The sequence below is a fragment of the Phytophthora sojae genome (assembly GCF_000149755.1).
Source record: "Phytophthora sojae unplaced genomic scaffold PHYSOscaffold_7, whole genome shotgun sequence".
Taxonomy (NCBI): Eukaryota; Oomycota; class Peronosporomycetes; order Peronosporales; family Peronosporaceae; genus Phytophthora; species Phytophthora sojae.
The window spans coordinates 3,933,970-3,959,505 of NW_009258121.1; the positions used below are offsets into that span (position 1 = coordinate 3,933,970).

At 54.3% G+C, this 25,536-nt stretch overlaps 8 protein-coding genes across 8 annotated transcripts; 5 read left to right on the plus strand and 3 right to left on the minus strand.

Moving 5' to 3' along the window:
* Positions 1-5,109: 5,109 nt before the first annotated feature.
* Positions 5,110-5,499, minus strand: PHYSODRAFT_408738 (hypothetical protein; the record flags this gene model as incomplete). Its single annotated transcript, XM_009534766.1, has 1 exon — positions 5,110-5,499. A coding segment is annotated over one exon (390 nt), but the record flags the coding sequence as incomplete, so codon positions are not given.
* Positions 5,500-6,020: 521 nt separating this feature from the next.
* Positions 6,021-6,305, plus strand: PHYSODRAFT_407321 (hypothetical protein; the record flags this gene model as incomplete). Its single annotated transcript, XM_009534767.1, has 1 exon — positions 6,021-6,305. A coding segment is annotated over one exon (285 nt), but the record flags the coding sequence as incomplete, so codon positions are not given.
* Positions 6,306-7,400: 1,095 nt separating this feature from the next.
* On the plus strand, positions 7,401-7,880 carry PHYSODRAFT_304264 (hypothetical protein; the record flags this gene model as incomplete). The annotated part of the gene is made up of 1 exon (XM_009534768.1): positions 7,401-7,880. One exon carries the CDS (start codon positions 7,401-7,403, stop codon positions 7,878-7,880), a length of 480 nt encoding a protein of 159 aa, XP_009533063.1.
* Positions 7,881-11,315: 3,435 nt separating this feature from the next.
* On the plus strand, positions 11,316-11,567 carry PHYSODRAFT_412294 (hypothetical protein; the record flags this gene model as incomplete). The annotated part of the gene is made up of 1 exon (XM_009534769.1): positions 11,316-11,567. A coding segment is annotated over one exon (252 nt), but the record flags the coding sequence as incomplete, so codon positions are not given.
* Positions 11,568-14,906: 3,339 nt separating this feature from the next.
* Positions 14,907-16,527, minus strand: PHYSODRAFT_563428 (hypothetical protein). The gene has a single exon (XM_009534770.1). The coding sequence runs from the start codon at positions 16,450-16,452 to the stop codon at positions 14,980-14,982; it is 1,473 nt and encodes a 490-aa protein (XP_009533065.1). The 5' UTR covers positions 16,453-16,527; the 3' UTR covers positions 14,907-14,979.
* Positions 16,528-19,437: 2,910 nt separating this feature from the next.
* Positions 19,438-21,059, plus strand: PHYSODRAFT_347479 (hypothetical protein). The gene has a single exon (XM_009534771.1). The coding sequence runs from the start codon at positions 19,513-19,515 to the stop codon at positions 20,941-20,943; it is 1,431 nt and encodes a 476-aa protein (XP_009533066.1). The 5' UTR covers positions 19,438-19,512; the 3' UTR covers positions 20,944-21,059.
* A 450-nt stretch (positions 21,060-21,509) lies between these two features.
* PHYSODRAFT_518150 (hypothetical protein) lies at positions 21,510-21,707 on the minus strand (the record flags this gene model as incomplete). Its single annotated transcript, XM_009534772.1, has 1 exon — positions 21,510-21,707. One exon carries the CDS (start codon positions 21,705-21,707, stop codon positions 21,510-21,512), a length of 198 nt encoding a protein of 65 aa, XP_009533067.1.
* Positions 21,708-23,579: 1,872 nt separating this feature from the next.
* On the plus strand, positions 23,580-23,945 carry PHYSODRAFT_337146 (hypothetical protein; the record flags this gene model as incomplete). Its single annotated transcript, XM_009534773.1, has 2 exons — positions 23,580-23,646; positions 23,737-23,945. The coding sequence occupies 2 exons, from the start codon at positions 23,580-23,582 to the stop codon at positions 23,943-23,945; spliced, it is 276 nt and encodes a 91-aa protein (XP_009533068.1).
* Between the last annotated feature and the right edge of the window lie 1,591 nt (positions 23,946-25,536).

Here is a 25,536-nt window from a genome sequence, read left to right on the forward strand (position 1 = left end):
GGGGAAGAGGCCATTGCCTCGTGACACAGTACTTCGTGCCCGGCACGAGATCGATCTCGTGCCTGATTCCCCTGTCCGGAGGGAGATTGGACGGTGGATCTTTGGACGCCACGTCCTCGAACTCCTTCACCAAGGGGTACACCGGGTCCCGGGGGTTCTTAAGAATCTCAGAGCCCATGCGCGACGCGCGCTGTCTCTGGAACTCCTCCAGGACTTCCTGGTCCATGACCGAGGACGAGTTCAACTCGGCCGACGTGGACTCCGGTCGGAGGAGAAACAACTCTGCGATCTCCCCGGCCTTTAGCTCGGCCAAGAAGTCCTCCATGGCGAGCTCCTCAAGGTTCAGCAACTCTGAAACCTCGGGCAGAGCTGTAAGCTCGACAGCTCCTGTCTTGACCCGACGACCGGTCACGCCGTCGAAGATGTGATAACACTCTTCGGCGGCTGGAGCCTTGGCTGGAGGCTCGGAGTCGCTGGCGACTGGCGTCGTCGGCCACACGACTAGGCCCGGCTTACGACGTGACCCTCGGGTGTCTTCGTCTCGTGGCGCCGCCTTGACGGCACCACCGATCTTCTCGATCTCGTGCGGAACTACGTTACCCGCCTTGTCCTTGAGCGGAACTTGGTTACCCGCCTTGTTCTTGAGCGGAACTTGGTTACCCGCCTTGCTGGGTGGGACTATGTTACCCACACCAGGAGCGCTTCCAGCGACTCCCGCATCAGTTATGGTCTGAGTGACCTCCTGTGGAACTATGTTACCCACATCGGAAGCGCCTGCAGTGCCTTCCTCATCAGTTACGGTCTGAGTGACCTCGCGTGGAACTTGGTTACCCACGCCAACGCAAGCGGCGCCTTCTCCAGCAGCCCTTGCTGCCTGCGGTACTTCGTTACCCGCGTGTGGACCTACGTTACCCACCTGGTAGGTGCTGTCCGGCACCTCCACTCTCAGGCCTTGTCCGGCCCGGTCGGAGTCGTCGTCAGTCTCGACGGACCCCAATAACTCATTAGACGCTGCTGCACCCTGGCGGCCCTCGCGGGCGCCCCTGCTGCTGCCAGAGGTGGGAACATGACTCACCAAAGCTCTGTCAGAGCGTGGGGGACGGCTGGCCCCGATGGCCTTGCCGCGCCAGTCGATCCAAGGCTCGTGTTTCTCCAGCCACGGCATGCCAAGGATCAAGTCGTACTTGTCCATGTCTAGGACCAAGAACGGCTCCGTGCTGTCGAAGTCCTCGAACTTGACAGTGAGGTCCATGTGGACCCGAGGTACTTCTACCACCGTAACGTCGGCCAGTCTTACCGAGACCAGCCCGTTGCCTTTGCTGCCCGTAGCGCATCGGCGTACTTGTCGCGATTGAGTGCGACAGTCTGGCGGTGCGCAAAGTTCTTGGACGCCCCAGAGTCGATCAAAAATTTCAAGGGATTATCGTATCCCGGTACACTCGCGTGCACCACAAGCAGCCCACCGCTGCCCTTCTCCGCTTCGAGAGTACAAAGACTCTCAGGGGCTAAGTCCCCATGGCGTGCGCCACCCGCACGCCCCTCATGAAGACTTAGTGTTTCCCCAGTAGGGCGCCCCGCCCCTACTGGTGTCCGGCGTTCCCCTGGTTCCTGGGGCGCGGCTTCTGCCAGCGGCCCCTAGAGCCAAAGGGCTTCGAAGAGAACTTCTTCTTCAGTCCTCCCGCCGGACAGGCACGTTTCATGTGCCCAAGCTTGCCACAGCCGTTGCAGCGAATGTCGCTATGCTCGGCCATGCCCAGATCCATGGGAACCGGCCCGTTGATCGCTCCATTGGCGGAGTTACCATTAGGCGCACCGCCAGAGGCAGGGTTGCTCTGCCATACCGTGGCGGGGGTACGAGCCTGCTTGTGGCTGTACTCCTCCTGGAGGGCGATCTGAATCGCCTCCTCCATAGTGTTTGCTTGCACACGGAACAGTTGCGTGCGGGCAGGACCGACACGCAGACCGTCCATGAACACGGTCACCTTGATGTGTTCAGGCAGGGGGTTCCCCACCAAAGAGGCAGTGAGCACTCGCATCTCCTGGATGCACTCATGCAGCTCGCGCCTTCCTTGTTTGCAGGCGAGGAAGCGCGAACGCTGGCGGTACTCGTAGTTCGCCGGAAGAAACGCGGCCCGCAGCTGCTCGCACAGCTGGGACCATGATGCGAAGCATCCAGGCGTCGTCGCTTCGCGCGTATACGCCCAACTCTTAGCGCGACCACTAAGGTTGGAGAGCGCAACGGCGACACGGAGTCGCTCGTCCGAGACGAGAGCCGCGTCCATCGCGAGCTCAACCTCTCGAACCCAGAAGTGAAGGTTTTCTCCTTCCTTCCCTTCGAAGGGGTGAACCTTCAGCCGCAGGGGCTTCGGTTGCACCGGCTTCGGCGCAGCCGCAGTGGCCTGCAGCCCTTGAACGTGGGCGATGAGCCCTCGCTCGTAGGTGTCGAACGCGTTGATACGCTCAACCTGCTCAGCCGGCGTCGCCGCCGCTAAGCTACGCAGGGCATCTGTCCCAAAGATGCCTGTCATCTTCCGAACGGACTCGTACTGCGAGACGCTCAGATGAGGAAACTCTCGATGAGACCACAAAGGATTCAGGTAGTCCAATCTACCCGCGTAGGCGTAGGATTGACTACAACTGCTACCAAGTGTGACGGGGCACACAGCACTTCTTAACAGAGGAAGCAGGAGTATACAAACTCCAAGTGAACAGCCGTTCACGTGTCCCTGGTCTGAAGGGGACGACTTGACTTGAAAAGCGGTAGATCTAAGACTGAATGTATTTATAGGTTGGTACAGATTTGGCCTGCATACAAATCCTAAGTTCCCTATAGTTTGTGCCATACAAAATGTATCTGTTGGCTCTGAGGCCACTTGGTCACTATCCAGGGGAGTGACCGATGTAGCCATCCCTGAAGAGTACCAGGGTCACTATTCCATGTAACCCCGTTACATACTTGGTGGTACCGTACCCTTCTCCCATCGTGAGGTAGTCCAGGTGAAGCACTTCGTTTCTCTTTGTGGCGGTCTCGGTCTCCGACCATGGTCGCTGGATCAGCTTGCCGCCCTTGATGTGCTTACATAAGAGGCACTGGTTAACGAAGTGAGAGACAACTGCTGTCAAATTCGAAATGGAGAAATGTTTCTCGAGCTGGGTGGTCATGACATCAATGCCACGGTGCGCCTGAATTCTACAATGAGCCACCACGAGAATGCGAAGCAGCAGATTCTTCGCCTGCTTGGGGATCCACAACTTCCCGTTCACGTAGACCAGTCCGTCACGATCATCAGCATTTCTTGGTCTCGAACGCTGGTAGCGAGACTGCGCCGCCTGGACAGCGTCCACTGAAGGCCACGCAAAGGCCTCATCCTGCAAGGGCCTCAGCACGCTCAGTTCTCGCTGTCCACGGGTCCGGACTGCTTTCACCTTCACCACCGTCTCAATATCCTCTCGGACGGGCCATCGCGAGACCATATCGGCCCATTGGTTGTCTTCGCCGTTGACATGGGCAATAGTGTAGCGACTCCCAGCGAGCTTCATGGCCCAGCGCTGGAGTTTCCCACGCACGTGCATCTTCATGTCGGTACTTGGGCAGAAAATTTGTATTAGGTTCGCATGATCAGTGTAAATGCGGAAGCCCAGCAGCCTCTGCAGCAAGTAGTCCAGCTCGGACACAGCATACACCACTTGATACACTTCTTTTTCCACCACCGACCACTGCAACTGCGAACCCTTAAATGAGCCACCATTGCACACCAGCAATTTATGGCTCTGCTCATGTACCGGGATTCCCTCCTTCCAGTCCTTGACTTGGGTTAAAATCACAGCCCAGCCACGGTCCGAGGCATCCGTGCTTAGGCAAACCACGGCCTCGTCAACAGGGCTTAGGCAAACCACGGCCTCGTCATCAGGGAACAGCTTCGCTGAACTTACCAGGCGCTTCAAGAAGCCTTGATACGCTGCAGCCTCTTCTTCATCCCACGAGATAGTTACACTTACAGCATGGCGCTTGCGATGGCTGTGGCCCTTCATGGCTTCATCAAACTTGGTTTGTAGAGGAGCCACTGCTCTGCCATAATCTACCACAGAATCCCGAAGCCAGTTAGCTGCGCACAAGAAGTGCTGCAGCTCAGCAGCATTCTCCGGCAAAGGAAGCGAAACCAGCGCCTCCACTCGAGCAGGATCATGCGTCACTCCTCGTCCATCGATAATTTTTCCGCACCATGAGACTGCTTCCTGGTAGACAGTGCTCTTCTTCAAGTTCAGCTTCAGGTTGAGCTCTCGCAGCCTCGCAAAGAACTCCCTCAAAACCTTCAGGTACTCTTCATGAGAAGCAGCATACAAGACGACATCATCGACGTACACAAGCAAATGGTCGTTGATTAGATCCGCAAACGCAGTCTGCATAGTCGACTGGAAATGCATGGCTGAGTCGACGGCACCTTGAGAGACTGACCACACCCTCGTCCGTCTGGAAACTAAACGGCTCACGGCTGTCCTCGTGGATCGGAAGCTGCCAAAAGCCCTTAAACATGTCAAACTTGCCCAACGCCTTCGCTCCCTTAACACACTGAGGGACTACAGCCAGATTCGGCACACTTGCAGCGATCGGAACGGTCATGCTGTTGAGGCGACGGTAATCACAGGTGATACGGAATTCTTCTTCATCAGCCTTCGGGACTGGGACAACAGCGCTTGATGGGAGCTCATCGTTGTCCTCGCCGTACACACCACTACCGTTAATGGCCAATTGCTCCATTTGGCGATCAACATCAATGCCGAGGGCAATCGGAGTCGGATTTCCGAGCAGGAACTCCTCCTCGTCATCATTGACGACAGCACAGCGGACATTAGCCACGCTGACTGGCCCGGCCGCTGTTCCCAGCATGGAGCATCTTTACGAGCCGCGTTCTTGGTCTGCTCACCACGACCCGTCGGTTTCCTCTCCGGCTTTGTCTCTTGCGACAGAAGATGGTAGCGTTGTTGCACTTTGGCTCGTGCAAGGATCAACTGGTGCAGCGCGATGTCCTCCGTCGTGGCCTCCCGATGCTGAAGCGACACCAAACGCTTGATCTCCGCTTTCAGCACGGCTGGAGCCAAATTCTCGATAATGAGCTTGCACCGGTTCTTCATCCGATCACGGTAGTCAGACCGGTCCTTACTCCCTGCAGCCAGCATAGATGCAAATCCACGTTCTTCGATGAGCTGGTCAAAGTCGACAAAGTACTTGACGACTCTAGCCTCCACATCTTGCTCATCCAGGTCCATCTTCAGGTGCGCCTTGAAGAAGTCGAACCTGTCGGGTATGTGGCCGTTCATCACTTTGCTGACCCGCTCTTGGATCTTGTCAAGGATCTCCTGGTCTCCGATCGAGTCCCGCGGCTGGCGGAAGACGTAGTGCGCGCGGTAGTTGAGCAACTTCGGCGACAACGACGAGCGTACACTTCGGAGGACTGCGTCCACGGGTTCTTGCGAGATGCGGCACCGCTCACCGATCTCTCTCAGTAGCGGCGTCGCTTGCGAAGCCACTCAACCAGCGACTCCTGGTCCAACGTCTTGAGCTCAGGGGCCTTGATAACTTCGAACACGGGGGGCGGGGCCGTCATCTCGACGTCCCCATCGGCGTCAACGCAACAACTCAGCATCCGTGGGTCTTGCCTTCTTCCACGTGCGGGGCGGTCTTCCGTCGGCCTTTCGTCAGCTGACTAACTCTTGGCCTGTGCCAAAGTTAACTTTGTGGCAACCAACTTGTTGATGAGAAAGGAAATTCAATTCTGACAGCTTAGACACATGCAAAGCTCGGTAGTCCTCGACTCCCTGCTACTCACAGGGAGACCTTCTAGTCCTGCGCTCCACGCTCCCTCTGCTGCCTTCTTGAGATGCATTTAAGAACCCCTGAGATTCAGCAACACCCACGCAAGGTTAAGCTGAACATGAACAGCATCTTGGCGAGGTTCCTGAGATTCTTGGCTGGATTCATTTTGACTCGGACTGATTCGAACAGGATCTCCCCACAACGAACTACAAACAATATAGCAGAGTACCGGGCACTGTGTGCAGGACTGAACTACGCACTCACCAACGGACTGACCGATCTCCACGTGGTGGGCGATAGCGCGATGAATATGGCGCAGATGAGGAGACGGCGTCCGCCCAGAGCGCCACATTTACGGAGCATTTGCGCGCAATGCAGAGGGATAGCAGATCGGGTCCATGTGTGCACGTGGAACCATCATTTGAGAGCCTTCAACGAGGCCGCTGACATGTTGGCAAATATCGCCATGGACGATCGCAAGAGTCGTCAGGTGTTTCGCTCGGACCAACCAACCCGGGTCCCCCGCTGGGCAGAAGTCACTCGCCTTTAAGACGGTGACCTCAGGCAATGGCGGGATGCATATTTCACTAGAGGGGCTGAAGAGCCTGACGTAGACGCCGAGTAAGGAAGACGCGACAAAGGCGATACGCAAAGTAGGAGCCCCAACCTGCTGATGACGGGTTAGCATCTGCGGGACCGGTCGTTGTAGTCGTTAGGAAGAACTGAGTGACAACAATATACCTCAATTCAAAAACAAAAACAAAAAAGACCCCGATGAGGGCGTTGAGGAGCGTTCGACGTGGGCTGTTTACCGCTGCTGCTGTCGCTGTTTCAATGTATGTGTGTAACATGTACTTTACTGCTTCAGCTGTCTGTGTGAATTTTATTAGGCGGCACGTTCTGGTTGAAGTACTAGCTGCAATTGTTGACCCCACGTGAGAGCCTTCTGCTCGTGCTCGCAACGTACTGTACAGCAGCAACAACAACGCGATTCTACATGTATATGTACACTGTTCTGTATGGTGCAGCGACACGTGAAGGGAAGAATTCTCCACAGAACTCTCCATTGTGCTGGGCGACGTTGGCTACACGTACAACAAATATCCAGCTGTATGTACTGTAGTTGCAGCGGGCTGTACATTAACGATCTGTAGTAGGTCGAGGATTTACAGACAGAACACCAACGTGGGCGCTGGAACGCCCAAAGCCATTAACATATACTATGATAGTGCTGCTTATGTTCTTCTGCTGCTCTCTGGGTAAATCCCTAACTGACGAGGCTCCCCCGAGTCTTGCCTGCCCGGTCCAGGCAGTCCAGGAAGACTATGGAGCCAGTGAAGCGTGAATAGATAAGGGTAAGGCCCTGGTCTAAGTAAAACTGTGCTGAGATTTGTACAAGGGAATGGGTTAGGCCAGCACGAGTTTGTAGGGAAAAGTTAGGGAGCAATGAACTCGGGAGCATTGGAGCAGGAAAACTACAGCACGTGGTGTTAGTGCCTGCGTAAAATACGCCCAGAATATCTTTAGAGAATGCTTGAAATAGATCCCGATAAGTGTACGAGGGCGGTCTATCCGCGCATTGAGGATGACGACGCCGAGCACTTCTCCTTCGACCATATCTCTTCGCCGAGCCATGGTTCGTGTCATTCAACCGCACGGACCCAGCCGACGGCCCTCGCAGACATTGTTCTTGGATCACACCTCGCCTGCTGTGGCAGCACACAGCTCATCATCGACCACATATACTATACCCGCGCCGCCCCAGCTCGAGTACGAAAGTGCAGAAGCTGCCGAGGCATCCATCCATGAGTGGACGAAGGATCACAGCTTCAACGTATCCCGCAGTCAACTCGGCAGAAATGCGAACGGTCAGATTCGGTACCGGTTGTTCGCGTGCGTCCACGCCAGAAAACCAAAAAACAATTGGAAGATTGCAGATGCAGACCGCCAGCGCCTAATGGCTACGTCGAAGCGAGACGAATGCGGCATGCGCATCAGCTCAACGACAAGAAGAAATACTCGATTTGGTCGATCTCCAGGCCAAGGCTGGTGTTCCGACGGCTAAGATTTTTTCCACGCTGGTGCTGTGCAACAAGGACACTTTGGCCATTCCACAGGATATATCCAACAGAAAGAAGAAGGCTCGTACGCAGCTTCTGGCCACGCAGACCAGCAATGAGGCCCTGTTCAGTTTGCTCGCTAAGAACAAGTTTCACTACACCTACGAGACCGATCCCTCTTCCAACCGACTGCGGTACTTGATGTGGGCGCACCCTGACACCACATTGCTTGCCTGGCGCTTCATGGACATCATGGTGATGGACTGCACGTACAACACGAACATGTTCCTCATGCCGTTGTTGAACGTACTGGAATGAATACCATTCTGCCCTTTGCGCAAATATGGATGCCTGGTGAAGCGGAGCCCGACTTTATCTGGGCGCTGTCGACACTGAAAGCCTTCATGATCGAACAATCCGTGCCAATGCCAAAGGTAAACGGTACAGACCGAGACTTGGCGTGCAACAAGGCTTCGGACACGATTTTTCCTATGGCTGCAAACCTGTTATGCCGGTGGCACATTCGTCGTAACGTCCTTGCCCAGGCGAAGAAAAAACTTGTCGTTGCTGAAGATGATGATGCAGATGCCACCGCCGTGCAGAAGAAGCATGACCTTCAGGTTGATATTTACATGGCTAAGTTCGACGATGCTATCAACGCCGCCAGCGTAAGTGAGTTTGACAAGCTCTGTGCCGAACTGCATGCACTTAGTCCGACCGTGCAGAAATACCTCACCAGGACATGGTGGCCATACCGAGCCAAGTTTGTGAGCGCGTGGACCAACCAGTACAGTCACTTTGGCTGCCACACCACGTCCCCTGTTGAAGGAGCGCATGCAAAGATGAAACAGTGGCTGGACAACTCTCGGGGTGACTTACTCGCGGTTTTCCAGAACCTGTTGCCGTGGTGGATGAAAGCTGCATGGACCACGAAATATCATCTGGCTGCTGCTGCTCCGGATACGGCGCGTGGCCATGAAGCTCGGCCCGAAGGCCAGCGAGCTGGTTTCGCAGCGAGTCGTAAGACGACAGGTCGGCTCGACGACCCACGCGGCCATGGAGACTGCGAGTTTCTTGATAGAGCGAGGCAACATCCTCACGGAGCCGCTCCACGGCACCAGGCTGACCAGCACGAGCGGCAGCCTCGCCACCAAGGCCGACGCCAAGCGCGATCTCGAGGACGTACACACGGTCCCGGAGAAGACGAATCTCCTCTTGCTGCAGGGCCACCACCTTACTCGGGGCCCCAGCATACGGCTGCATCGCCTCAGGCTCGTAGCCATGGCCGTGCAAGGCCACCGCCGGCCCTCCTTGATCGTAATGGGCAGATCCACTACCACGTGGAACGAGTCGTCCGGGAGCGGCGGCTCCATGGCAAGCGCCAGCTGCTCGTGAAGTGGAGGGGTTACCCTGAGTCGGATAACTCGTGGGAGCCCGTTGAGCAGCACCAGGCAGACTGCCCGGAGGCTGTTACGATATGGGACGAGAAGCAGCGGCAGCTTCGTAAGTAGTCCTTGGCTTCTTGGCCGGTACCCGGGGTACGGTAGCAGACGTAGTCGCACCACGCCCACGCTCTTCACGAGCTTTGGCTCTCGCCTCTTGCTTCAGCTCGTCCATCTTCGAGTGGAGCATGCGCTTGCTCACGAGTAGAGCGAACTCGATGCGGAGCTCGCGCAAGTCCAGGATAGCGGACAGAGTGCGATCCTCACGGAGTTCTTTGAACTCTTGGTCGGAATACCCTTTGCGCTGGACATAGCGCCAGAAGCGGTCTTCCACCTCGTTCCAGGTCATGTTCTCATTCGGCTTGACCCGGTGGTAACCCCACACAGGATGGAGTCCACCCTTGTCCTCCGGCTTCTTGCGAAGCGTGGTGAACTCCTTCAGTGTGAGCTTGTGTGGTGGTAGTAGCACACACCGGGCGGCTTCTATGTCGCCAAGAAAGAGTGGCTCCTTCTCAACGAGAGCACGCTCATAGGAACCCCTCGAGCTGTACCCGCCGATAAGGCCACGAGGGGCCGAGAGCTTCTCCAACAGCGATGGCGCACCAGTGCCAGGCTCGGGCGGGAAGTAGCCCTGCGGGTACGTGGCATCCCCGCCTGACGAAGACTCGACAGCAGGCGCGGCAGCCGACTGCCTGGCGTGTACCCCCGAGCGAGCAGCGTGGTATTGCTCCTGCTGCTCGTCGAGGTCGTTGGAGAGCTCCTTGGGCTCATGGACGGCACCCTCCTCGTCCTCAGACTCCGAGTCGCTGAACGGCTTGGAGCTGGAACCGCGAGGCGACCTGGAAACGGAACGCTTCTTCGCCCTGGCCTCTTCGGCCTTCGCAGCGGCAGCCGCCTTCGACGCTTGGGCACGCTCACGACCTTGTGCCAGCGTCAGATGCTTGGGTGGCGACACCGGGCTCGTAGCCCGCGTCGCTCGGCGACTTCTCGGCCATGTCCTCCGTGTCGGCCATGACGACGTCGTCTTCTTCCGCCTGCTTGCTGTCGCCGGCGCCGGCGCTGGACTCGACGTCCTCGGCCTCCTCCTCGGACGGAGCCTTCGGGAAGGACGGAGAGCTGGGCGCGCTGCTCGCCGCCAGTGCTTCGTCTTTGGCAGCGTTGTCGCTGCCCTCGGGTGAGCTCTCACCGGAATGCACAACCAGCGTGCAGTTCTCGCTGTTGGCCGACCAGTCGAAGGCCGGCTTGGCCTGCTCCGACTGGGGCCGAGAGCTCTCCTCACCACTTGGCGTGGCCTCGGGAGTCTTGCACCGCCTCCGAGACCGGCACCCGCCCTCCGGCGTGCTGCCACGAGAGCGCACCGCCTCCTCGGCCGCCTTCGTGGCCTCCATCAGCGCGGACGACTCGTCCTTGGCCTTGGCCGCCCTGGTCTTCGGCCCTACGCCCGCGGTTTCAAAGGTGCTTTCGCGCTGCGCGCACTGCGCTTTGGAGGCATGCTTCCGGTCGACGTGGAGACCCTGCGGCTTGCTCGGCGATGCGCCAGCTGCTCTGTGAGGCCCGGGAGCCGAAGCGCCAGAGCTCGCGCCGTTGTCGATGGATTTCGACTTTGCGAGTGAAATGTGAGTCGCCGGCGTAACCTCGCTCTGATTGGTCGATAAGGTCGAATCTAAGTGGGGGAGGATGTAAGAGCCTGTACGCTACGTAGCTGGAGATGGAGACGAAAACCAAAAGTGTGACCGGATTGGTCAAAAGTAGGTAGCACACAACAAGACAACTAGAGATGGCACTGTGAATTCGTCTCCAGCACTTTGAGGTGGAGAGGGGCGGATCTACCTAGAGATTTACAGGGCCAGGCACAACATGGGAGACGAAGATGCAATTGTCCTCGCTGCGTGCTCCGCCGTGGCACAGGCTGTGGCTTTGTATGCAGACAGTTGCGAACCAGGACCTCCTGCTGGCAAGAAGAACCGTTTTACCGTCACCACTCTGCGCTTCGAGTCGATGCTTCAATCATCAGCCTATTCAAGCTGGTTCGAGACCAATCTGCGCTGTACGAGATCCACCTTCTTCCGTATAGCTAGCTTTCTACAAGAGCATGGGGTCGCTTTTGCACAAGCTAAGGTCAAGAAGCATTCCTACGAAAAGAAGGTGGCAGCCGCGCTGGATTTCCTGGGCTCAGCGGGTGGATATCGCGAGGTGGGAGCTGCAATGGGCATGGCTAGAAGGTACGTCATGGAGATCACTACGAAGGTAGACGTTAGAAGCTCCTTTCAGACGAGACTTGCCTCGGTCCTGTGCTGCTTGCGATGCGGCCGAGGCTTGCAGACACTCGAGCATGCGAGATGGAGCGGGAGTAGGCTCTGGCGTAGCAGACATCGCCACTGATACTTGAGCTAGCGGAACAAATGTGGATGCAGTCTCGGCGCCTTCTAGCAGCAGACCTTCATCACCGGCAGATGGTGTCAGCGAGACGAGGGGCTCGGACGCTGGCGTTTCGTCATGACGTGCGGGGGGGCGCAGGAACCGAAGAGCCTTGAGCAGCGGCATGTGCCGCACGCGTGGCCGCACTGGTGAGGCGAGTCGGCATTTTCTCAAGTGGGGAGGAGAGCCATCCCATATCTGCCCTGTGATTGGCTTAAAATTTGTCTGGAGATGGATACATAGCGAACGAGCTGTAGGTGGAGATCAAGCACCATCTCCATCTCTAGTACAACGCGAACAGGCTCTAACGGGGTTACATGGAATAGTGATCCTGTTACTTTTCAGGGATGGCTACATCGGTCACTCCCCTGGATAGTGACCAAGTGGCCTCAGAGCCAACAGATACATTTTGTATGACACAAACTATAGGGAACTTAGGATTTATATGCAGGCCAAATCTGTACCAACCTATAAATACATTCAGTCTTAGATCTACCGCTTTTCAAGTCAAGTCGTCCCCTTCAGACCAGGGGCACGTGAACGGCTGTTCACTTGGAGTTTGTATACTCCTGCTTCCTCTGTTAAGAAGTGCTGTGTGCCCCGTCACAAAGTATGTGTTGGTTCTGAAAGATGAGCTCACTCATTATTGTGAGTTAGTCGCACGTGATGCACCTACGAGCGATGTGGCTGTGATCGCAATTCTGGACTGGCACAAGCGATTCGGTCTTCCAGCCAAATGGGCCACTGACAATGGTAGTCATTTCCGCAGTGCAGTGATGGCGGAACTCGCGACAAGATTGCGCGGACTGCAGAGCTTTGTACCTGTGTACACGCCATGGATCAATGGTACCGTGGAGAGAATCAATCGGGACATACTACAAGTCGTGCGTGCTTTGTTGCTGGAGCTGCGTTCCGATACACGCAGTTGGAAGTACCTGTTGCCCGTCGTTCAAGCGAATTTGAACCAAACACCTGTGGCTTCGCTCGGGAACAAGTCTCCGATGGAGCTTCTTACTGGTCTGCCCCCATCGACCCCTCTCGAGACTTGTATGGTTCCTGACAGAGCCGAAGATTTGCTTGACGTCGATCTAAGCAATGTGGAGGGCTTCCTCAATCGACTACGTGAGAGCCTTCACGCTACGCACATGGAAGTCGCTGATCGCAAAGAAAGACGGCGGCTGTACCAGCAAGCTCACAAGGAGGGGCCCCCGTGCAATTTCAGCGTTGGCGATTTTGTCTTGTAGAGTCGGGTTGATACGAGACTCGGCTATGGCAAGTTGCTAGTGCGTTGGGTGGGCCCATTTCAAGTGACAAAAGCTAGATCGCATTCGTTCATGGTGCGCCATCTGCTGACACAGGCGCTGCACGAAGTACACGGATCGCGCTTGAAGTTCTATCACGATCCGAGCCTCGAGGTGAATGAGGAGCTGGTTGAGCATGTGGCGGGCCAAGGGCTGGTTCTAGGAGTTGAAGATATCGTCGATCATCGCTACAATGACTCCACCGGCCAACATGAGCTACTCGTGTCATGGGTTGGCCTGGAGTCTATCGAGGACTCGTGGGAGCCGCTTTCGATCATGCTTGCGGACGTCCCAGTGAAGGTGAAGCTGTTTGCCAGTCGTCATGACGATGCAGAGCTGCGGCGACTGTGCGATGTCGAGACGCGGTAGACTACGAGTGTCATTGGTCTTGATTGGAGTTCGTTTTTGGTGAGCAGTGTGGGGAGATCCTGTTCGAATCAGTCCGAGTCAAAATGAATCCAGCCAAGAATCTCAGGAACCTCGCCAAGATGCTGTTCAAGTTCAGCTTAACCTTGCGTGGGTGTTGCTGAATCTCAGGGGTTCCTAAATGCATCTCAAGAAGGCAGCAGAGGGAGCGTGGAGCGCAGGACTAGAAGGTCTCCCTGTGAGTAGCAGGGAGTCGAGGACTAGCGAGCTTTGCATGTGTCTAAGCTGTCAGAATTGAATTTCCTTTCTCATCAACAAGTTGGTTGCCACATTCGTCGCGATGCCAAAGAAATGCTCGCCATCCATTCAACGGTAGGAGTCGGTTCTCCTTGAGGAAGCAAGACTATCAGGCAACCAGAGCCACCAGGACCAGGGTTTCCACGGGATCCTCCGTCGAAGAACAGAATTGTAACCGGCTTCGATACCGCAATAGGACGTGATGAACGTCCATCCCTCATCGGGGTCGACACCGTCCACATTCATAGCCCCTGGGATGCGTTCCCATCCTTGCATGGGAAGTTGGCACGAGGTAGTGATACGTTGCCATGGTACATGTACTCGAGCGCCGTGTGCTGTAGATTTTGTGTTGTTTTGGAGGAAGAGGATTGCTGGAAAGGATCTTGTTGAAGCTGTGCCGCGATCAAACGACTGAATGGCGATCAGCGAATTGTGAGTCACTGCCACGTAGTCATGGACGGTCTCTATACATACTCCTAATAAAGGGCGAAAATGCTGAACAGCTTACGTACTGTACTCGACGGTCAGCAGTGGCAAGGCGGCTGATCGGTAAGGAGGCTGCTTTCTCTGTCAGCACTATAAATAATTCGATTGGGTGTGGTTGCCCACAGCAATGCCGTACAAGGGTCTACCTAGAAACAAAATTGAATTTCAGATTTCTACGCTTTCACCTTTCTTCAAACGAGAAGAAAACGACATCCAATCTCGTGAAGAGATGCCAAGACAGCCAACCATTCGCTAGAGGCGAGTCGCAGTGCGAGATCACTTTAGAACTAGCCGACAAGAGAGCAAAACTCAAGAATATAGACTTAATCGAAACGGAAGCAGGCATAGCAGTGCAGACAGGCAGCCAGCATGCAATTGTCGGCAGTAAGTACAAGGGGAAACCCGGTACAGTAAAATGCTGTGCAAACAAACATCAACTCAAGTAGGACTCCATGAACCATGAACCACGACGACTCAGTTTTTCTATAGACTCTATTGTATATATTATTGTAGTAGTCTAGCTTTCTTGCTCGTGATCGGATAAAAAAATACTTCACTACACAGTATCAATAAAATCTATTGCGAACAGGATGACTTTCTCGTGTGTGAGGTCGCGTGTGCTGTATTCATCAGCTTACCACACAACGGCCCCAACAAACGATAGACGCTTGGCAGCACATGCGTTGCGAGAGCTAGATACAAAAGTAAAGCAAAATTTACAGAAAACCAACAAATGATTTCGCATTATGCTACTGTAACGCTAGTACGAACCCCACCTAGCCGTGTAAGAAGCCCTAGTTCGCGGCGCTGACGTTGTAGTACACCGTGTGCTCGAACTCAGGCGCGCAGTACGGGAACTCCACCTCGTCGTCGGATGGAGCGAACAGCTCCTTGCCCGTGGTGTACGTCACGTAGCAGCCCAGCGAGAAGCAAATGACCACCACGATACTGCCCGCCACCTTCTCCCACATGGCCACGTTGCTCCACGACTTCTTCAGGTAGAAGACGATAGGCAGCAGGATGCAGTTGACCGTGATGCACGACGCGCCGACGAAGTCTGCCAGGGACGTGAAGTCGTCCTTCAGCACAATCGAGATGATGACCAGCACCACCACAATGACGATACGCATGACGACGTACTTGATGGCGTTCGCGCCGCGGTACTCCAGCGCCTCCTCCTCGGTGTCGTACTTGTGCACGTTTTCGGCGTCAGCCACAGACACGTACGACATCTTGGAGCTGCGCACGGAGTCCTTCACGGCCAGATCGGCTGGGGTGGACGTCTGCAGGTAGTTGGTGGCGATCTCGAGGTCCTCGTGCGTCTGCTGCACTTCCTTGTGCATGCCCAAGAAGAGCCGCTCGGCGATGTAGAACGCCGGGTTGATGATCACGGCGAAGGCGATTGTGATGTGGAGCTGCATGAAGAGGTAGGCGAGCACGATGGTCCCCCAGTTCGGAGCGAACCCCAAGTGGGTGAGGCCGGTCTCCGAATCGGGGTAGATGGTGAAGAGCAGGTTGCCGGAGATCTGGCAGCCCACAGCCGAGTACGCCGTGCTGGCCAGGATGAGGAAGAGAATGGAGATAATGCCGACGGTGACGACCACGACGCGCGGCATACGCTTGGGGTCGCTGTGCTGGCGCTGGATGTCGGGGATCACGATGCCGGCACCGTAGGCGAGGGACAAGTTGCCAAAGCAGCCGGCGACCTGCGAGAAGGAGAGGTCGGGCGACGGCACGCTGGGGTGGCCACTGAGACCGTGCATGACCACGGCAACGCCCAGGACGTCGGCAACGATGGTGCCGAGGCATCCAGCGAATGCGGCGGCAGCTCCTTCCTTGAGAGTGGGGACCAGACACACGGGCAACACCATGAGCGCCATGAGGATGATCCACGTGGTCTGGCTGAAGGCTTCCGGGAAGAGGCCATCGAGCAACGAGCCACCGAGCACCAGGAAGACGCAGGGGATGAGTAGGCACGAGCCCATTTGCGAGATGACGCAGAGCCAACGACCAGTTTGGCCCATGCACCACTCGCCCAGATCTCCGAAGGTCTTGACGGACTTGGGCGCTAGCAGCATGACCTTGGACATTGTGAGGGACGAGTAAATGTTCGCGAAGGCCATGAAGGCCATGGCGACCACGGCCAGATAGGGGCCGGCACGCGAGAAGTTGCCGGGCATACCAAGCGTTCCAACACCGTAGATGCAGCAGAAGAGGTTGAAGGCCGACTTGGCGTCCTCCGCCGTGAAGAAAGGTCCTTTCGCCATTGCTCTGGAAACCCGGGCGCAGTATGTAGTCTAGTTGCTTGATTGAGTTGCTGAACCGTTCGGCTTGAGCGGAACTGAGCCAAAGTGGGAATGAGTAACGTGAGCTGGCCTGCCGGCAGGCAGTGCCTTCAATGCCACCGCAAACACTGTTCTAGCTAACAGCTGGGTAGCCGTCGCTAGCCTCAGTAGCTTTTAGCAACTTGTCTAATACAGGCTGGTTTCGAAAGCATCCATTCCATCTCCCTGTGGCGGGCACCGATGGTGCTTGTCCTTGTAGGCAGTACAGTAGTGATACTGCACTGGCTGGTACAGTACACAGTATAGTATACAGTACAGTACGTGTAGAACCAAAGGGGAAAGGATGTGATGCACCTGATTAAAGAATTAATCCAGCAGATCTATCGGGCGCACACCAACATGAGAGCGTACAGAAGCCGCCTGCGAGCGTACGCGTTCACCTGAGAGAGTACCTTCTTGCCGCACCAGTTGCCTTTTCTGCTCGTTAAATCGTGCTGCAGCGTGGCTTCAACGTCAATGTGTACTGGAGCCTACAGTAAGTCTGTGCGCTCCAGTTCCCTAAGCTACGCTGGGACGAATTTGTGGGCATTCGTGGCACTAGCCTCATGGATTTACCGGCAAAATACGCGCTGCATATAAGCTGGGCTGAGTTCGTAACATGGTGAAGGTATCGGAGCACTCGCATTGCGGCTTTTGGAAGTTGTAGCTACGGTATCCTTGGTACAGTGTATCCGGTTCGAATCGAGTGCGATTTGTGTGAGCTCTCTTCAAGAGAGCAGGCGGGCGTGCAAAACCGGCTCGGGGGCGAGGCGGAACGCGTTGCCCACGTGCGCCGTCATCACCTTGAAGTGCAGGCGATTGGCGTAAGGGTCGGCGATGCCAGCTCCGTCACTGCGCTGGAGGGACTACTGTACATGTAGAGCTCTTGTGCGGGGTCGACGATCAAACTCGTTGTAAATGCGTGCGTCTCCTTCGTCTGCTCGTCGACACAACTCGAAGCTTGTCGGCTCGAGTGACTACGACTTACCACGAGTGGGCCGGCACTGGTCTGTAGCACGCAGGGCAGGGGAATTTTTACTTGACTGACCACGGCTTCCATCGCACACTGAAAGTTGGTACTGTATTCGCACCCACCACAGGTCGTAGAACTGGGGTTTCAAACTGTACCAAAGACCCCAAACTGAAGTGATTAAAAGATTAGTTGCACCGGAAAAATAGTGAAAATGGCTTCGGTTGAAGTGCGACAATGTCGCGACGCAAATTTACTCCAGCCTAGGATTCGAAGTGGCGTATTGGCTACTATATCCCCCCCCCCCCTCACGGACTCGAAACGTGTTGTCCAGTGCATGCAGCACCCTCGCCTCGATCGGAGGGCATACAGGTAGGCAATCCGCCCCTGAAGCATGTGCTTTCGACCACCACAACTCAACATGCATGCACCATAACTCGCCATACTTGCTGTTCCTCGGAGTCTCATTGGCTAGCCATTTACCTTTGTCGGGGGGAGTTGAGGTGGCATATTTGACTCCGCGATCCCCCCCCATTTTACACCGTGGGGGAATATACTACACGTTTTCTCAGACCGGATCCAGCGTGTAGTTGTATTTTCGGTGGAAATATTACTTTTACGCAGCTTTGTCCCCACCGGTGGCAGTGCTCTAAGCGCAGATTTTAAGTGCAGGTTTGAATTTAATGCTAAGACTTGTACTAGATCGAATAAAATGGCACAAGAATTTTTACGGCCCGTGTTATTACTATAATACATGTACTATACAGTATAGTCTATACTTGTTCGGGTACAATGACAATATTTTCCGGTGCAATTAATCTTTTAATCACTTCAGTTTGGGGTCTTTGGTACAGTTTGAAACCCCAGTTCTACGACCTGTGGTGGGTGCGAATACAGTACCAACTTTCAGTGTGCGATGGAAGCCGTGGTCAGTCAAGTAAAAATTCCCCTGCCCTGCGTGCTACAGACCAGTGCCGGCCCACTCGTGGTAAGTCGTAGTCACTCGAGCCGACAAGCTTCGAGTTGTGTCGACGAGCAGACGAAGGAGACGCACGCATTTACAACGAGTTTGATCGTCGACCCCGCACAAGAGCTCTACATGTACAGTAGTCCCTCCAGCGCAGTGACGGAGCTGGCATCGCTGACCCTTACGCCAATCGCCTGCACTTCAAGGTGATGACGGCGCACGTGGGCAACGCGTTCCGCCTCGCCCCCGAGCCGGTTTTGCACGCCCGCCTGCTCTCTTGAAGAGAGCTCACACAAATCGCACTCGATTCGAACCGGATACACTGTACCAAGGATACCGTAGCTACAACTTCCAAAAGCCGCAATGCGAGTGCTCCGATACCTTCACCATGTTACGAACTCAGCCCAGCTTATATGCAGCGCGTATTTTGCCGGTAAATCCATGAGACTAGTGCCACGAATGCCCACAAATTCGTCCCAGCGTAGCTTAGGGAACTGGAGCGCACAGACTTACTGTAGGCTCCAGTACACATTGACGTTGAAGCCACGCTGCAGCACGATTTAACGAGCAGAAAAGGCAACTGGTGCGGCAAGAAGGTACTCTCTCAGGTGAACGCGTACGCTCGCAGGCGGCTTCTGTACGCTCTCATGTTGGTGTGCGCCCGATAGATCTGCTGGATTAATTCTTTAATCAGGTGCATCACATCCTTTCCCCTTTGGTTCTACACGTACTGTACTGTATACTATACTGTGTACTGTACCAGCCAGTGCAGTATCACTACTGTACTGCCTACAAGGACAAGCACCATCGGTGCCCGCCACAGGGAGATGGAATGGATGCTTTCGAAACCAGCCTGTATTAGACAAGTTGCTAAAAGCTACTGAGGCTAGCGACGGCTACCCAGCTGTTAGCTAGAACAGTGTTTGCGGTGGCATTGAAGGCACTGCCTGCCGGCAGGCCAGCTCACGTTACTCATTCCCACTTTGGCTCAGTTCCGCTCAAGCCGAACGTTTCAGCAACTCAATCAAGCAACTAGACTACATACTGCGCCCGGGTTTCCAGAGCAATGGCGAAAGGACCTTTCTTCACGGCGGAGGACGCCAAGTCGGCCTTCAACCTCTTCTGCTGCATCTACGGTGTTGGAACGCTTGGTATGCCCGGCAACTTCTCGCGTGCCGGCCCCTATCTGGCCGTGGTCGCCATGGCCTTCATGGCCTTCGCGAACATTTACTCGTCCCTCACAATGTCCAAGGTCATGCTGCTAGCGCCCAAGTCCGTCAAGACCTTCGGAGATCTGGGCGAGTGGTGCATGGGCCAAACTGGTCGTTGGCTCTGCGTCATCTCGCAAATGGGCTCGTGCCTACTCATCCCCTGCGTCTTCCTGGTGCTCGGTGGCTCGTTGCTCGATGGCCTCTTCCCGGAAGCCTTCAGCCAGACCACGTGGATCATCCTCATGGCGCTCATGGTGTTGCCCGTGTGTCTGGTCCCCACTCTCAAGGAAGGAGCTGCCGCCGCATTCGCTGGATGCCTCGGCACCATCGTTGCCGACGTCCTGGGCGTTGCCGTGGTCATGCACGGTCTCAGTGGCCACCCCAGCGTGCCGTCGCCCGACCTCTCCTTCTCGCAGGTCGCCGGCTGCTTTGGCAACTTGTCCCTCGCCTACGGTGCCGGCATCGTGATCCCCGACATCCAGCGCCAGCACAGCGACCCCAAGCGTATGCCGCGCGTCGTGGTCGTCACCGTCGGCATTATCTCCATTCTCTTCCTCATCCTGGCCAGCACGGCGTACTCGGCTGTGGGCTGCCAGATCTCCGGCAACCTGCTCTTCACCATCTACCCCGATTCGGAGACCGGCCTCACCCACTTGGGGTTCGCTCCGAACTGGGGGACCATCGTGCTCGCCTACCTCTTCATGCAGCTCCACATCACAATCGCCTTCGCCGTGATCATCAACCCGGCGTTCTACATCGCCGAGCGGCTCTTCTTGGGCATGCACAAGGAAGTGCAGCAGACGCACGAGGACCTCGAGATCGCCACCAACTACCTGCAGACGTCCACCCCAGCCGATCTGGCCGTGAAGGACTCCGTGCGCAGCTCCAAGATGTCGTACGTGTCTGTGGCTGACGCCGAAAACGTGCACAAGTACGACACCGAGGAGGAGGCGCTGGAGTACCGCGGCGCGAACGCCATCAAGTACGTCGTCATGCGTATCGTCATTGTGGTGGTGCTGGTCATCATCTCGATTGTGCTGAAGGACGACTTCACGTCCCTGGCAGACTTCGTCGGCGCGTCGTGCATCACGGTCAACTGCATCCTGCTGCCTATCGTCTTCTACCTGAAGAAGTCGTGGAGCAACGTGGCCATGTGGGAGAAGGTGGCGGGCAGTATCGTGGTGGTCATTTGCTTCTCGCTGGGCTGCTACGTGACGTACACCACGGGCCAAGGAGCTGTTCGCTCCATCCGACGACGAGGTGGAGTTCCCGTACTGCGCGCCTGAGTTCGAGCACACGGTGTACTACAACGTCAGCGCCGCGAACTAGGGCTTCTTACACGGCTAGGTGGGGTTCGTACTAGCGTTACAGTAGCATAATGCGAAATCATTTGTTGGTTTTCTGTAAATTTTGCTTTACTTTTGTATCTAGCTCTCGCAACGCATGTGCTGCCAAGCGTCTATCGTTTGTTGGGGCCGTTGTGTGGTAAGCTGATGAATACAGCACACGCGACCTCACACACGAGAAAGTCATCCTGTTCGCAATAGATTTTATTGATACTGTGTAGTGAAGTATTTTTTTATCCGATCACGAGCAAGAAAGCTAGACTACTACAATAATATATACAATAGAGTCTATAGAAAAACTGAGATGGTTCTCTTACTACATGCAACGTTACAGTATACACTGTATACCCCTAGTAGGGGTGTATACTATACAGTAAACCAATTTGCGCTAAGTACTTGTTCGAGTACCGTAATCTGCCCGAGTAAGGAACGCCTGATATAAGTAAAAACGCAGAATATATCAATTGATGTTAAGTTGAGTATACTTTTCCAATGTACTGATTTAGTTATTTCAAAATGAACTGAAGAGCAGCTTTACCTACGAGTCCGGAATGATTCCAACAGTGGCGTATGGTCGAAGCACTAACCTTTGACCAGGCATCCTCGCACCACAACAGCGCTGTCAAATGGGTGGAGTGGGGGAGGAGGTGGGCTTGTGGGGCGAGGTGCAAAAGCAAAAGTGCGAGTCTACCACTACGGTACATGTAGTTTGAAGTCTAGTAAGATCGCTAAATGCGCGCCATTTTTCAAACGAGGGTGGAGAGCTGATGATTGGCACTGGATTTTTCACCTTAGTACCTCAGTACCTTGCAGTACCTTGCACATCCCCCTATCGCCACATCGACTGGAAAATAATATTAAATATGTGAGGCTATTAGTTATACACCCGTTCCTTATTCGGGCAGAATTCTGTACAGTGAAATGATTCCTTTCTTGTACTGTAGGAGTGGACGGCGCATCACTTGGAAACCGACGCATAGAGTGTATTATACACTGCGCGACATAATCTTTCGGACACTCACGTTTTTGTCCATATCTCAGCTTCTAGAAAGAGTTAGAGCTCGCTATTTAGATATGTTGTACCTATCAGATCAATCTATAGCTGGCATGTGACGCGGACCTAGATTTCTGAGCGCGTAGATAGGCTAGTATACAACTGACACGATTCCGGACCGCGACAAAGTTTTCGGACAATTTTTATCTTGATTAAAGTATGTAAAAGAATGATTGTCGTAGGTTGTCGTGTGTTCGTCTCCTATTATACGGTGGACCACCATCGACGATGATGTCGGCAAGGCTGCCTGCTGGGCCGGCGAGCGCCTCCAGAGCGCCCAGTGGCTCCAGGCTTGATGCCGAGTTATCGGCAAGCTCTATACGATACGCATGCGCATCATACCGTGGCCCCTGGCGAAGCCTGGGCCTCCGGGAGGGACGGTAGGTTCGAAACCATCCGCTCCCATGATTTGTATGGGAATGTGCGACAGACAAAATGGCTGTCAAGGCAATGGACATGTAGGCCTCTAGGAGACCATGGTGCGGCCAAAGCAGCCACTAGACAACTTCACTAGTCTATCTAACCTCTTCTAACGAAAATTAGGCTCTGTTTTGATACATGTTGCCGTGAACTAGACGCGAATGTGTGCATTAGCGCCGACATAGGACGCTGATTGGCTGATTTGATGTACCCATCACAGCAGGACATACTTTAATCAAGATAAAAATTGTCCGAAAACTTTGTCGCGGTCCGGAATCGTGTCAGTTGTATACTAGCCTATCTACGCGCTCAGAAATTAGGTCCGCGTCACATGCCAGCTATAGATTGATCTGATAGGTACAACATATCTAAATAGCGAGCTCTAACTCTTTCTAGAAGCTGAGATATGGACAAAAACGTGAGTGTCCGAAAGATTATGTCGCACAGCAACGCCAGAATGGAAATGGGTTGGAGGACGGCTAAAATATCCACAGAAATACAAGATAATTCACAGCGATCGTCTTAATCCACAGATTTGCGAGGTCAGTCCTCAACAGGTGGTGACAATCCACAGAACCTGGGGATAATCCACAGCTCAATGAGCAAATCCACAGCTCCCAGAGTCAATCCACAAGATGCATAATGTCTAGTCCACAGCTATTTAAGCCAATCATTATTATTCTCTATCATGATATTTGATCCAATCAGAATCTCTCTCTATCTGCGTGACCACTAAATGCGATTGAAGTGCAATGTGAAGTCGATGATGCTGTTGGTGTTATTGAGCGCAAGGATAGCAGCAGAAGCCAAGTTCCTCAGGCAGAACTATTAGGCCATGACATCACACATCTAATGAACTCTAATTTACTACCTAATTCGCTATATTGGTGGAGCTGAAGCTCGAAACCCGCAAAAGTACAATGAGAATACGTTGAACAAACGCAGTGATTCGCCTTGTTGGCAGTAGACTCGAGCTTCGTTCGACACCGCACGTGACTGTGGTGTAGTGAGAAGCAGCATGCTGACTTATTTACGCCTTGTTTGATCTACTAACTCTAAATTGGCGTGTATACGCTGTTTTTTAGAGCTAAAATGAAACTCGATGCTGCAGTTCGGGCAGTTTCCGGGCTGCCCCTCTCGATGGAGCGCGCTCTTGGCGTGGGCTGCAGGTGCGTCTGAGCACCTGTGTTATGGTCGATCTTTTGTGGCATGGTTGACGTACTAACTCTAAATGCTGACGTGTCTACGCTGCTGTATAGAGGTTATGAAGCTGGAAGCAGCACACATGGGGTGCTCGCCGAGCACAAGAGCATCGACGCGGAGCGTCATGGGGGCGCTTAGCGACAGTGAGGCGTCGCCGTTGGTCCACTCGGAGTTTCGCCGCCACTCGCTGTCGTCGCGGGACAAGTTCAAGCGCAAGGGCGACGCCACCGCCAGCGAGAGGATTAAACTTGCGGACAGCAAGTGACGCCGCCCACTACGTAGTGCTCATCGCGGAACAACAGCAAGCTACGATAGGTTGCTGTTCTTCCGCGTGAGCAGCTCCCTTCAGGGCAGTCTGCACGCATGGTTGGAAGTGATACTAGTGCACATGTTGTTTCACTCCACGCATATTAGGACTAGAATAGCAAACAATACAGTACAAGTAGCTTTCTGTTACGCATTAAACTTATACTACGCACATACTACTACGTAGTACTACCTACAGTAATTAGTCTGGCCCAGACTAATTTTGAAGTAAGACTAATTTTGAGCCCAGACTAATTACTGTAGGCACTGTAGCAGTAGTAGGTATTGCCATGACCCGCAACAACTTGTCAATCTAGATATGGTTGTATTATTCGTCCACGCGCATTACATGACCATGGCTAGCAAATATTCTAACAGCATTAAAGGAATTATTGTACATGAACGCGTTAGCCTACAAGCATAGCATCATTATAACCACACAAGTATGCCGCTGCACGCGCACCTGCGGAAAATGGCCACGCGCCACCCTCTACGGCCCCAGAGCCACCCGTGTCCGGCTAGCAGGATCTTGGAGTCTGCATTTTCATCCACAGTAACGTCAGTATTGCGAGTTAGCTCGACGCCGACACTGCATTTTGTTGCATCGTACCCATAGATGTTGCCTCTACCCACCTGCTCCCCGCGCTAGACGCCCGAACCTGCACACTCAGCACCTGCTGGATGTGCTTCCGGTACCGTACATGTACCTCAAGAATGGTACAGCCGTCGCCGCAGATTAATGGTGGCAGCCTGTTATTGTCCCCATCGGCCAACTGGAGACGCAAAGCTGTGGATTATCCCTCAAAAAGATGTGGATTTTTCAAATTTACTCGTCAAAAAGCACTTTACCACCTTGGAAGTCGCACTTGGAGCTGTGTCAAGCTTTGCGGTACAGATCGAAATCGAACTGTCAAGGAAACAGGTCTAATCAAGTTGCTGGTGAATGATTAGACGAGTCGGTGGTAATTCTGGCACAAGACACCACCAAGTTGAACTGAGGCTGCTACATGTACAACACGTGCATGTAAATATAGCTTCCGGCGGTAAGCTGAGTGTGCTTGCTGTGTACAAGTCCTTGCGATAGTGGTGATGATACAGTATCCAATTTTGATACTGCGCACGCAGCGTGCACAATACGTGCAGCACACCGCACGAAAAGATGGAGCGTGTTGAAACATTGAGTGTCAATCACCTTCTGACCCACCGCTTGCATTTATACTGAATACAGTACACCAGCGCACTTCCCAACTTGGAACCCAAGTGGGCAAGGTGGTGCGGAAGGATTTGCAGCACTGCCACTTCAACGTGAGTGGCGATGTTCAACATCACGCTACAGCGTGCAGGGGCTGTTTCGCAAGAAAGGATTCAGAGCGGTAGCGTTATTAACGCTGCGTTAAAAGGTCGCAGACCGACGTCGTGGTTGTCATGGCTAGGAACGCCCAATCAGCCAAGCTTGGCATCGGAGATCTCCAGTGACCTCGGTGACCTCGCTGGAAATGGTGAACTCAGCAATGCACCAAAATTGTGGCGCCAACATCCAAACTACTGAT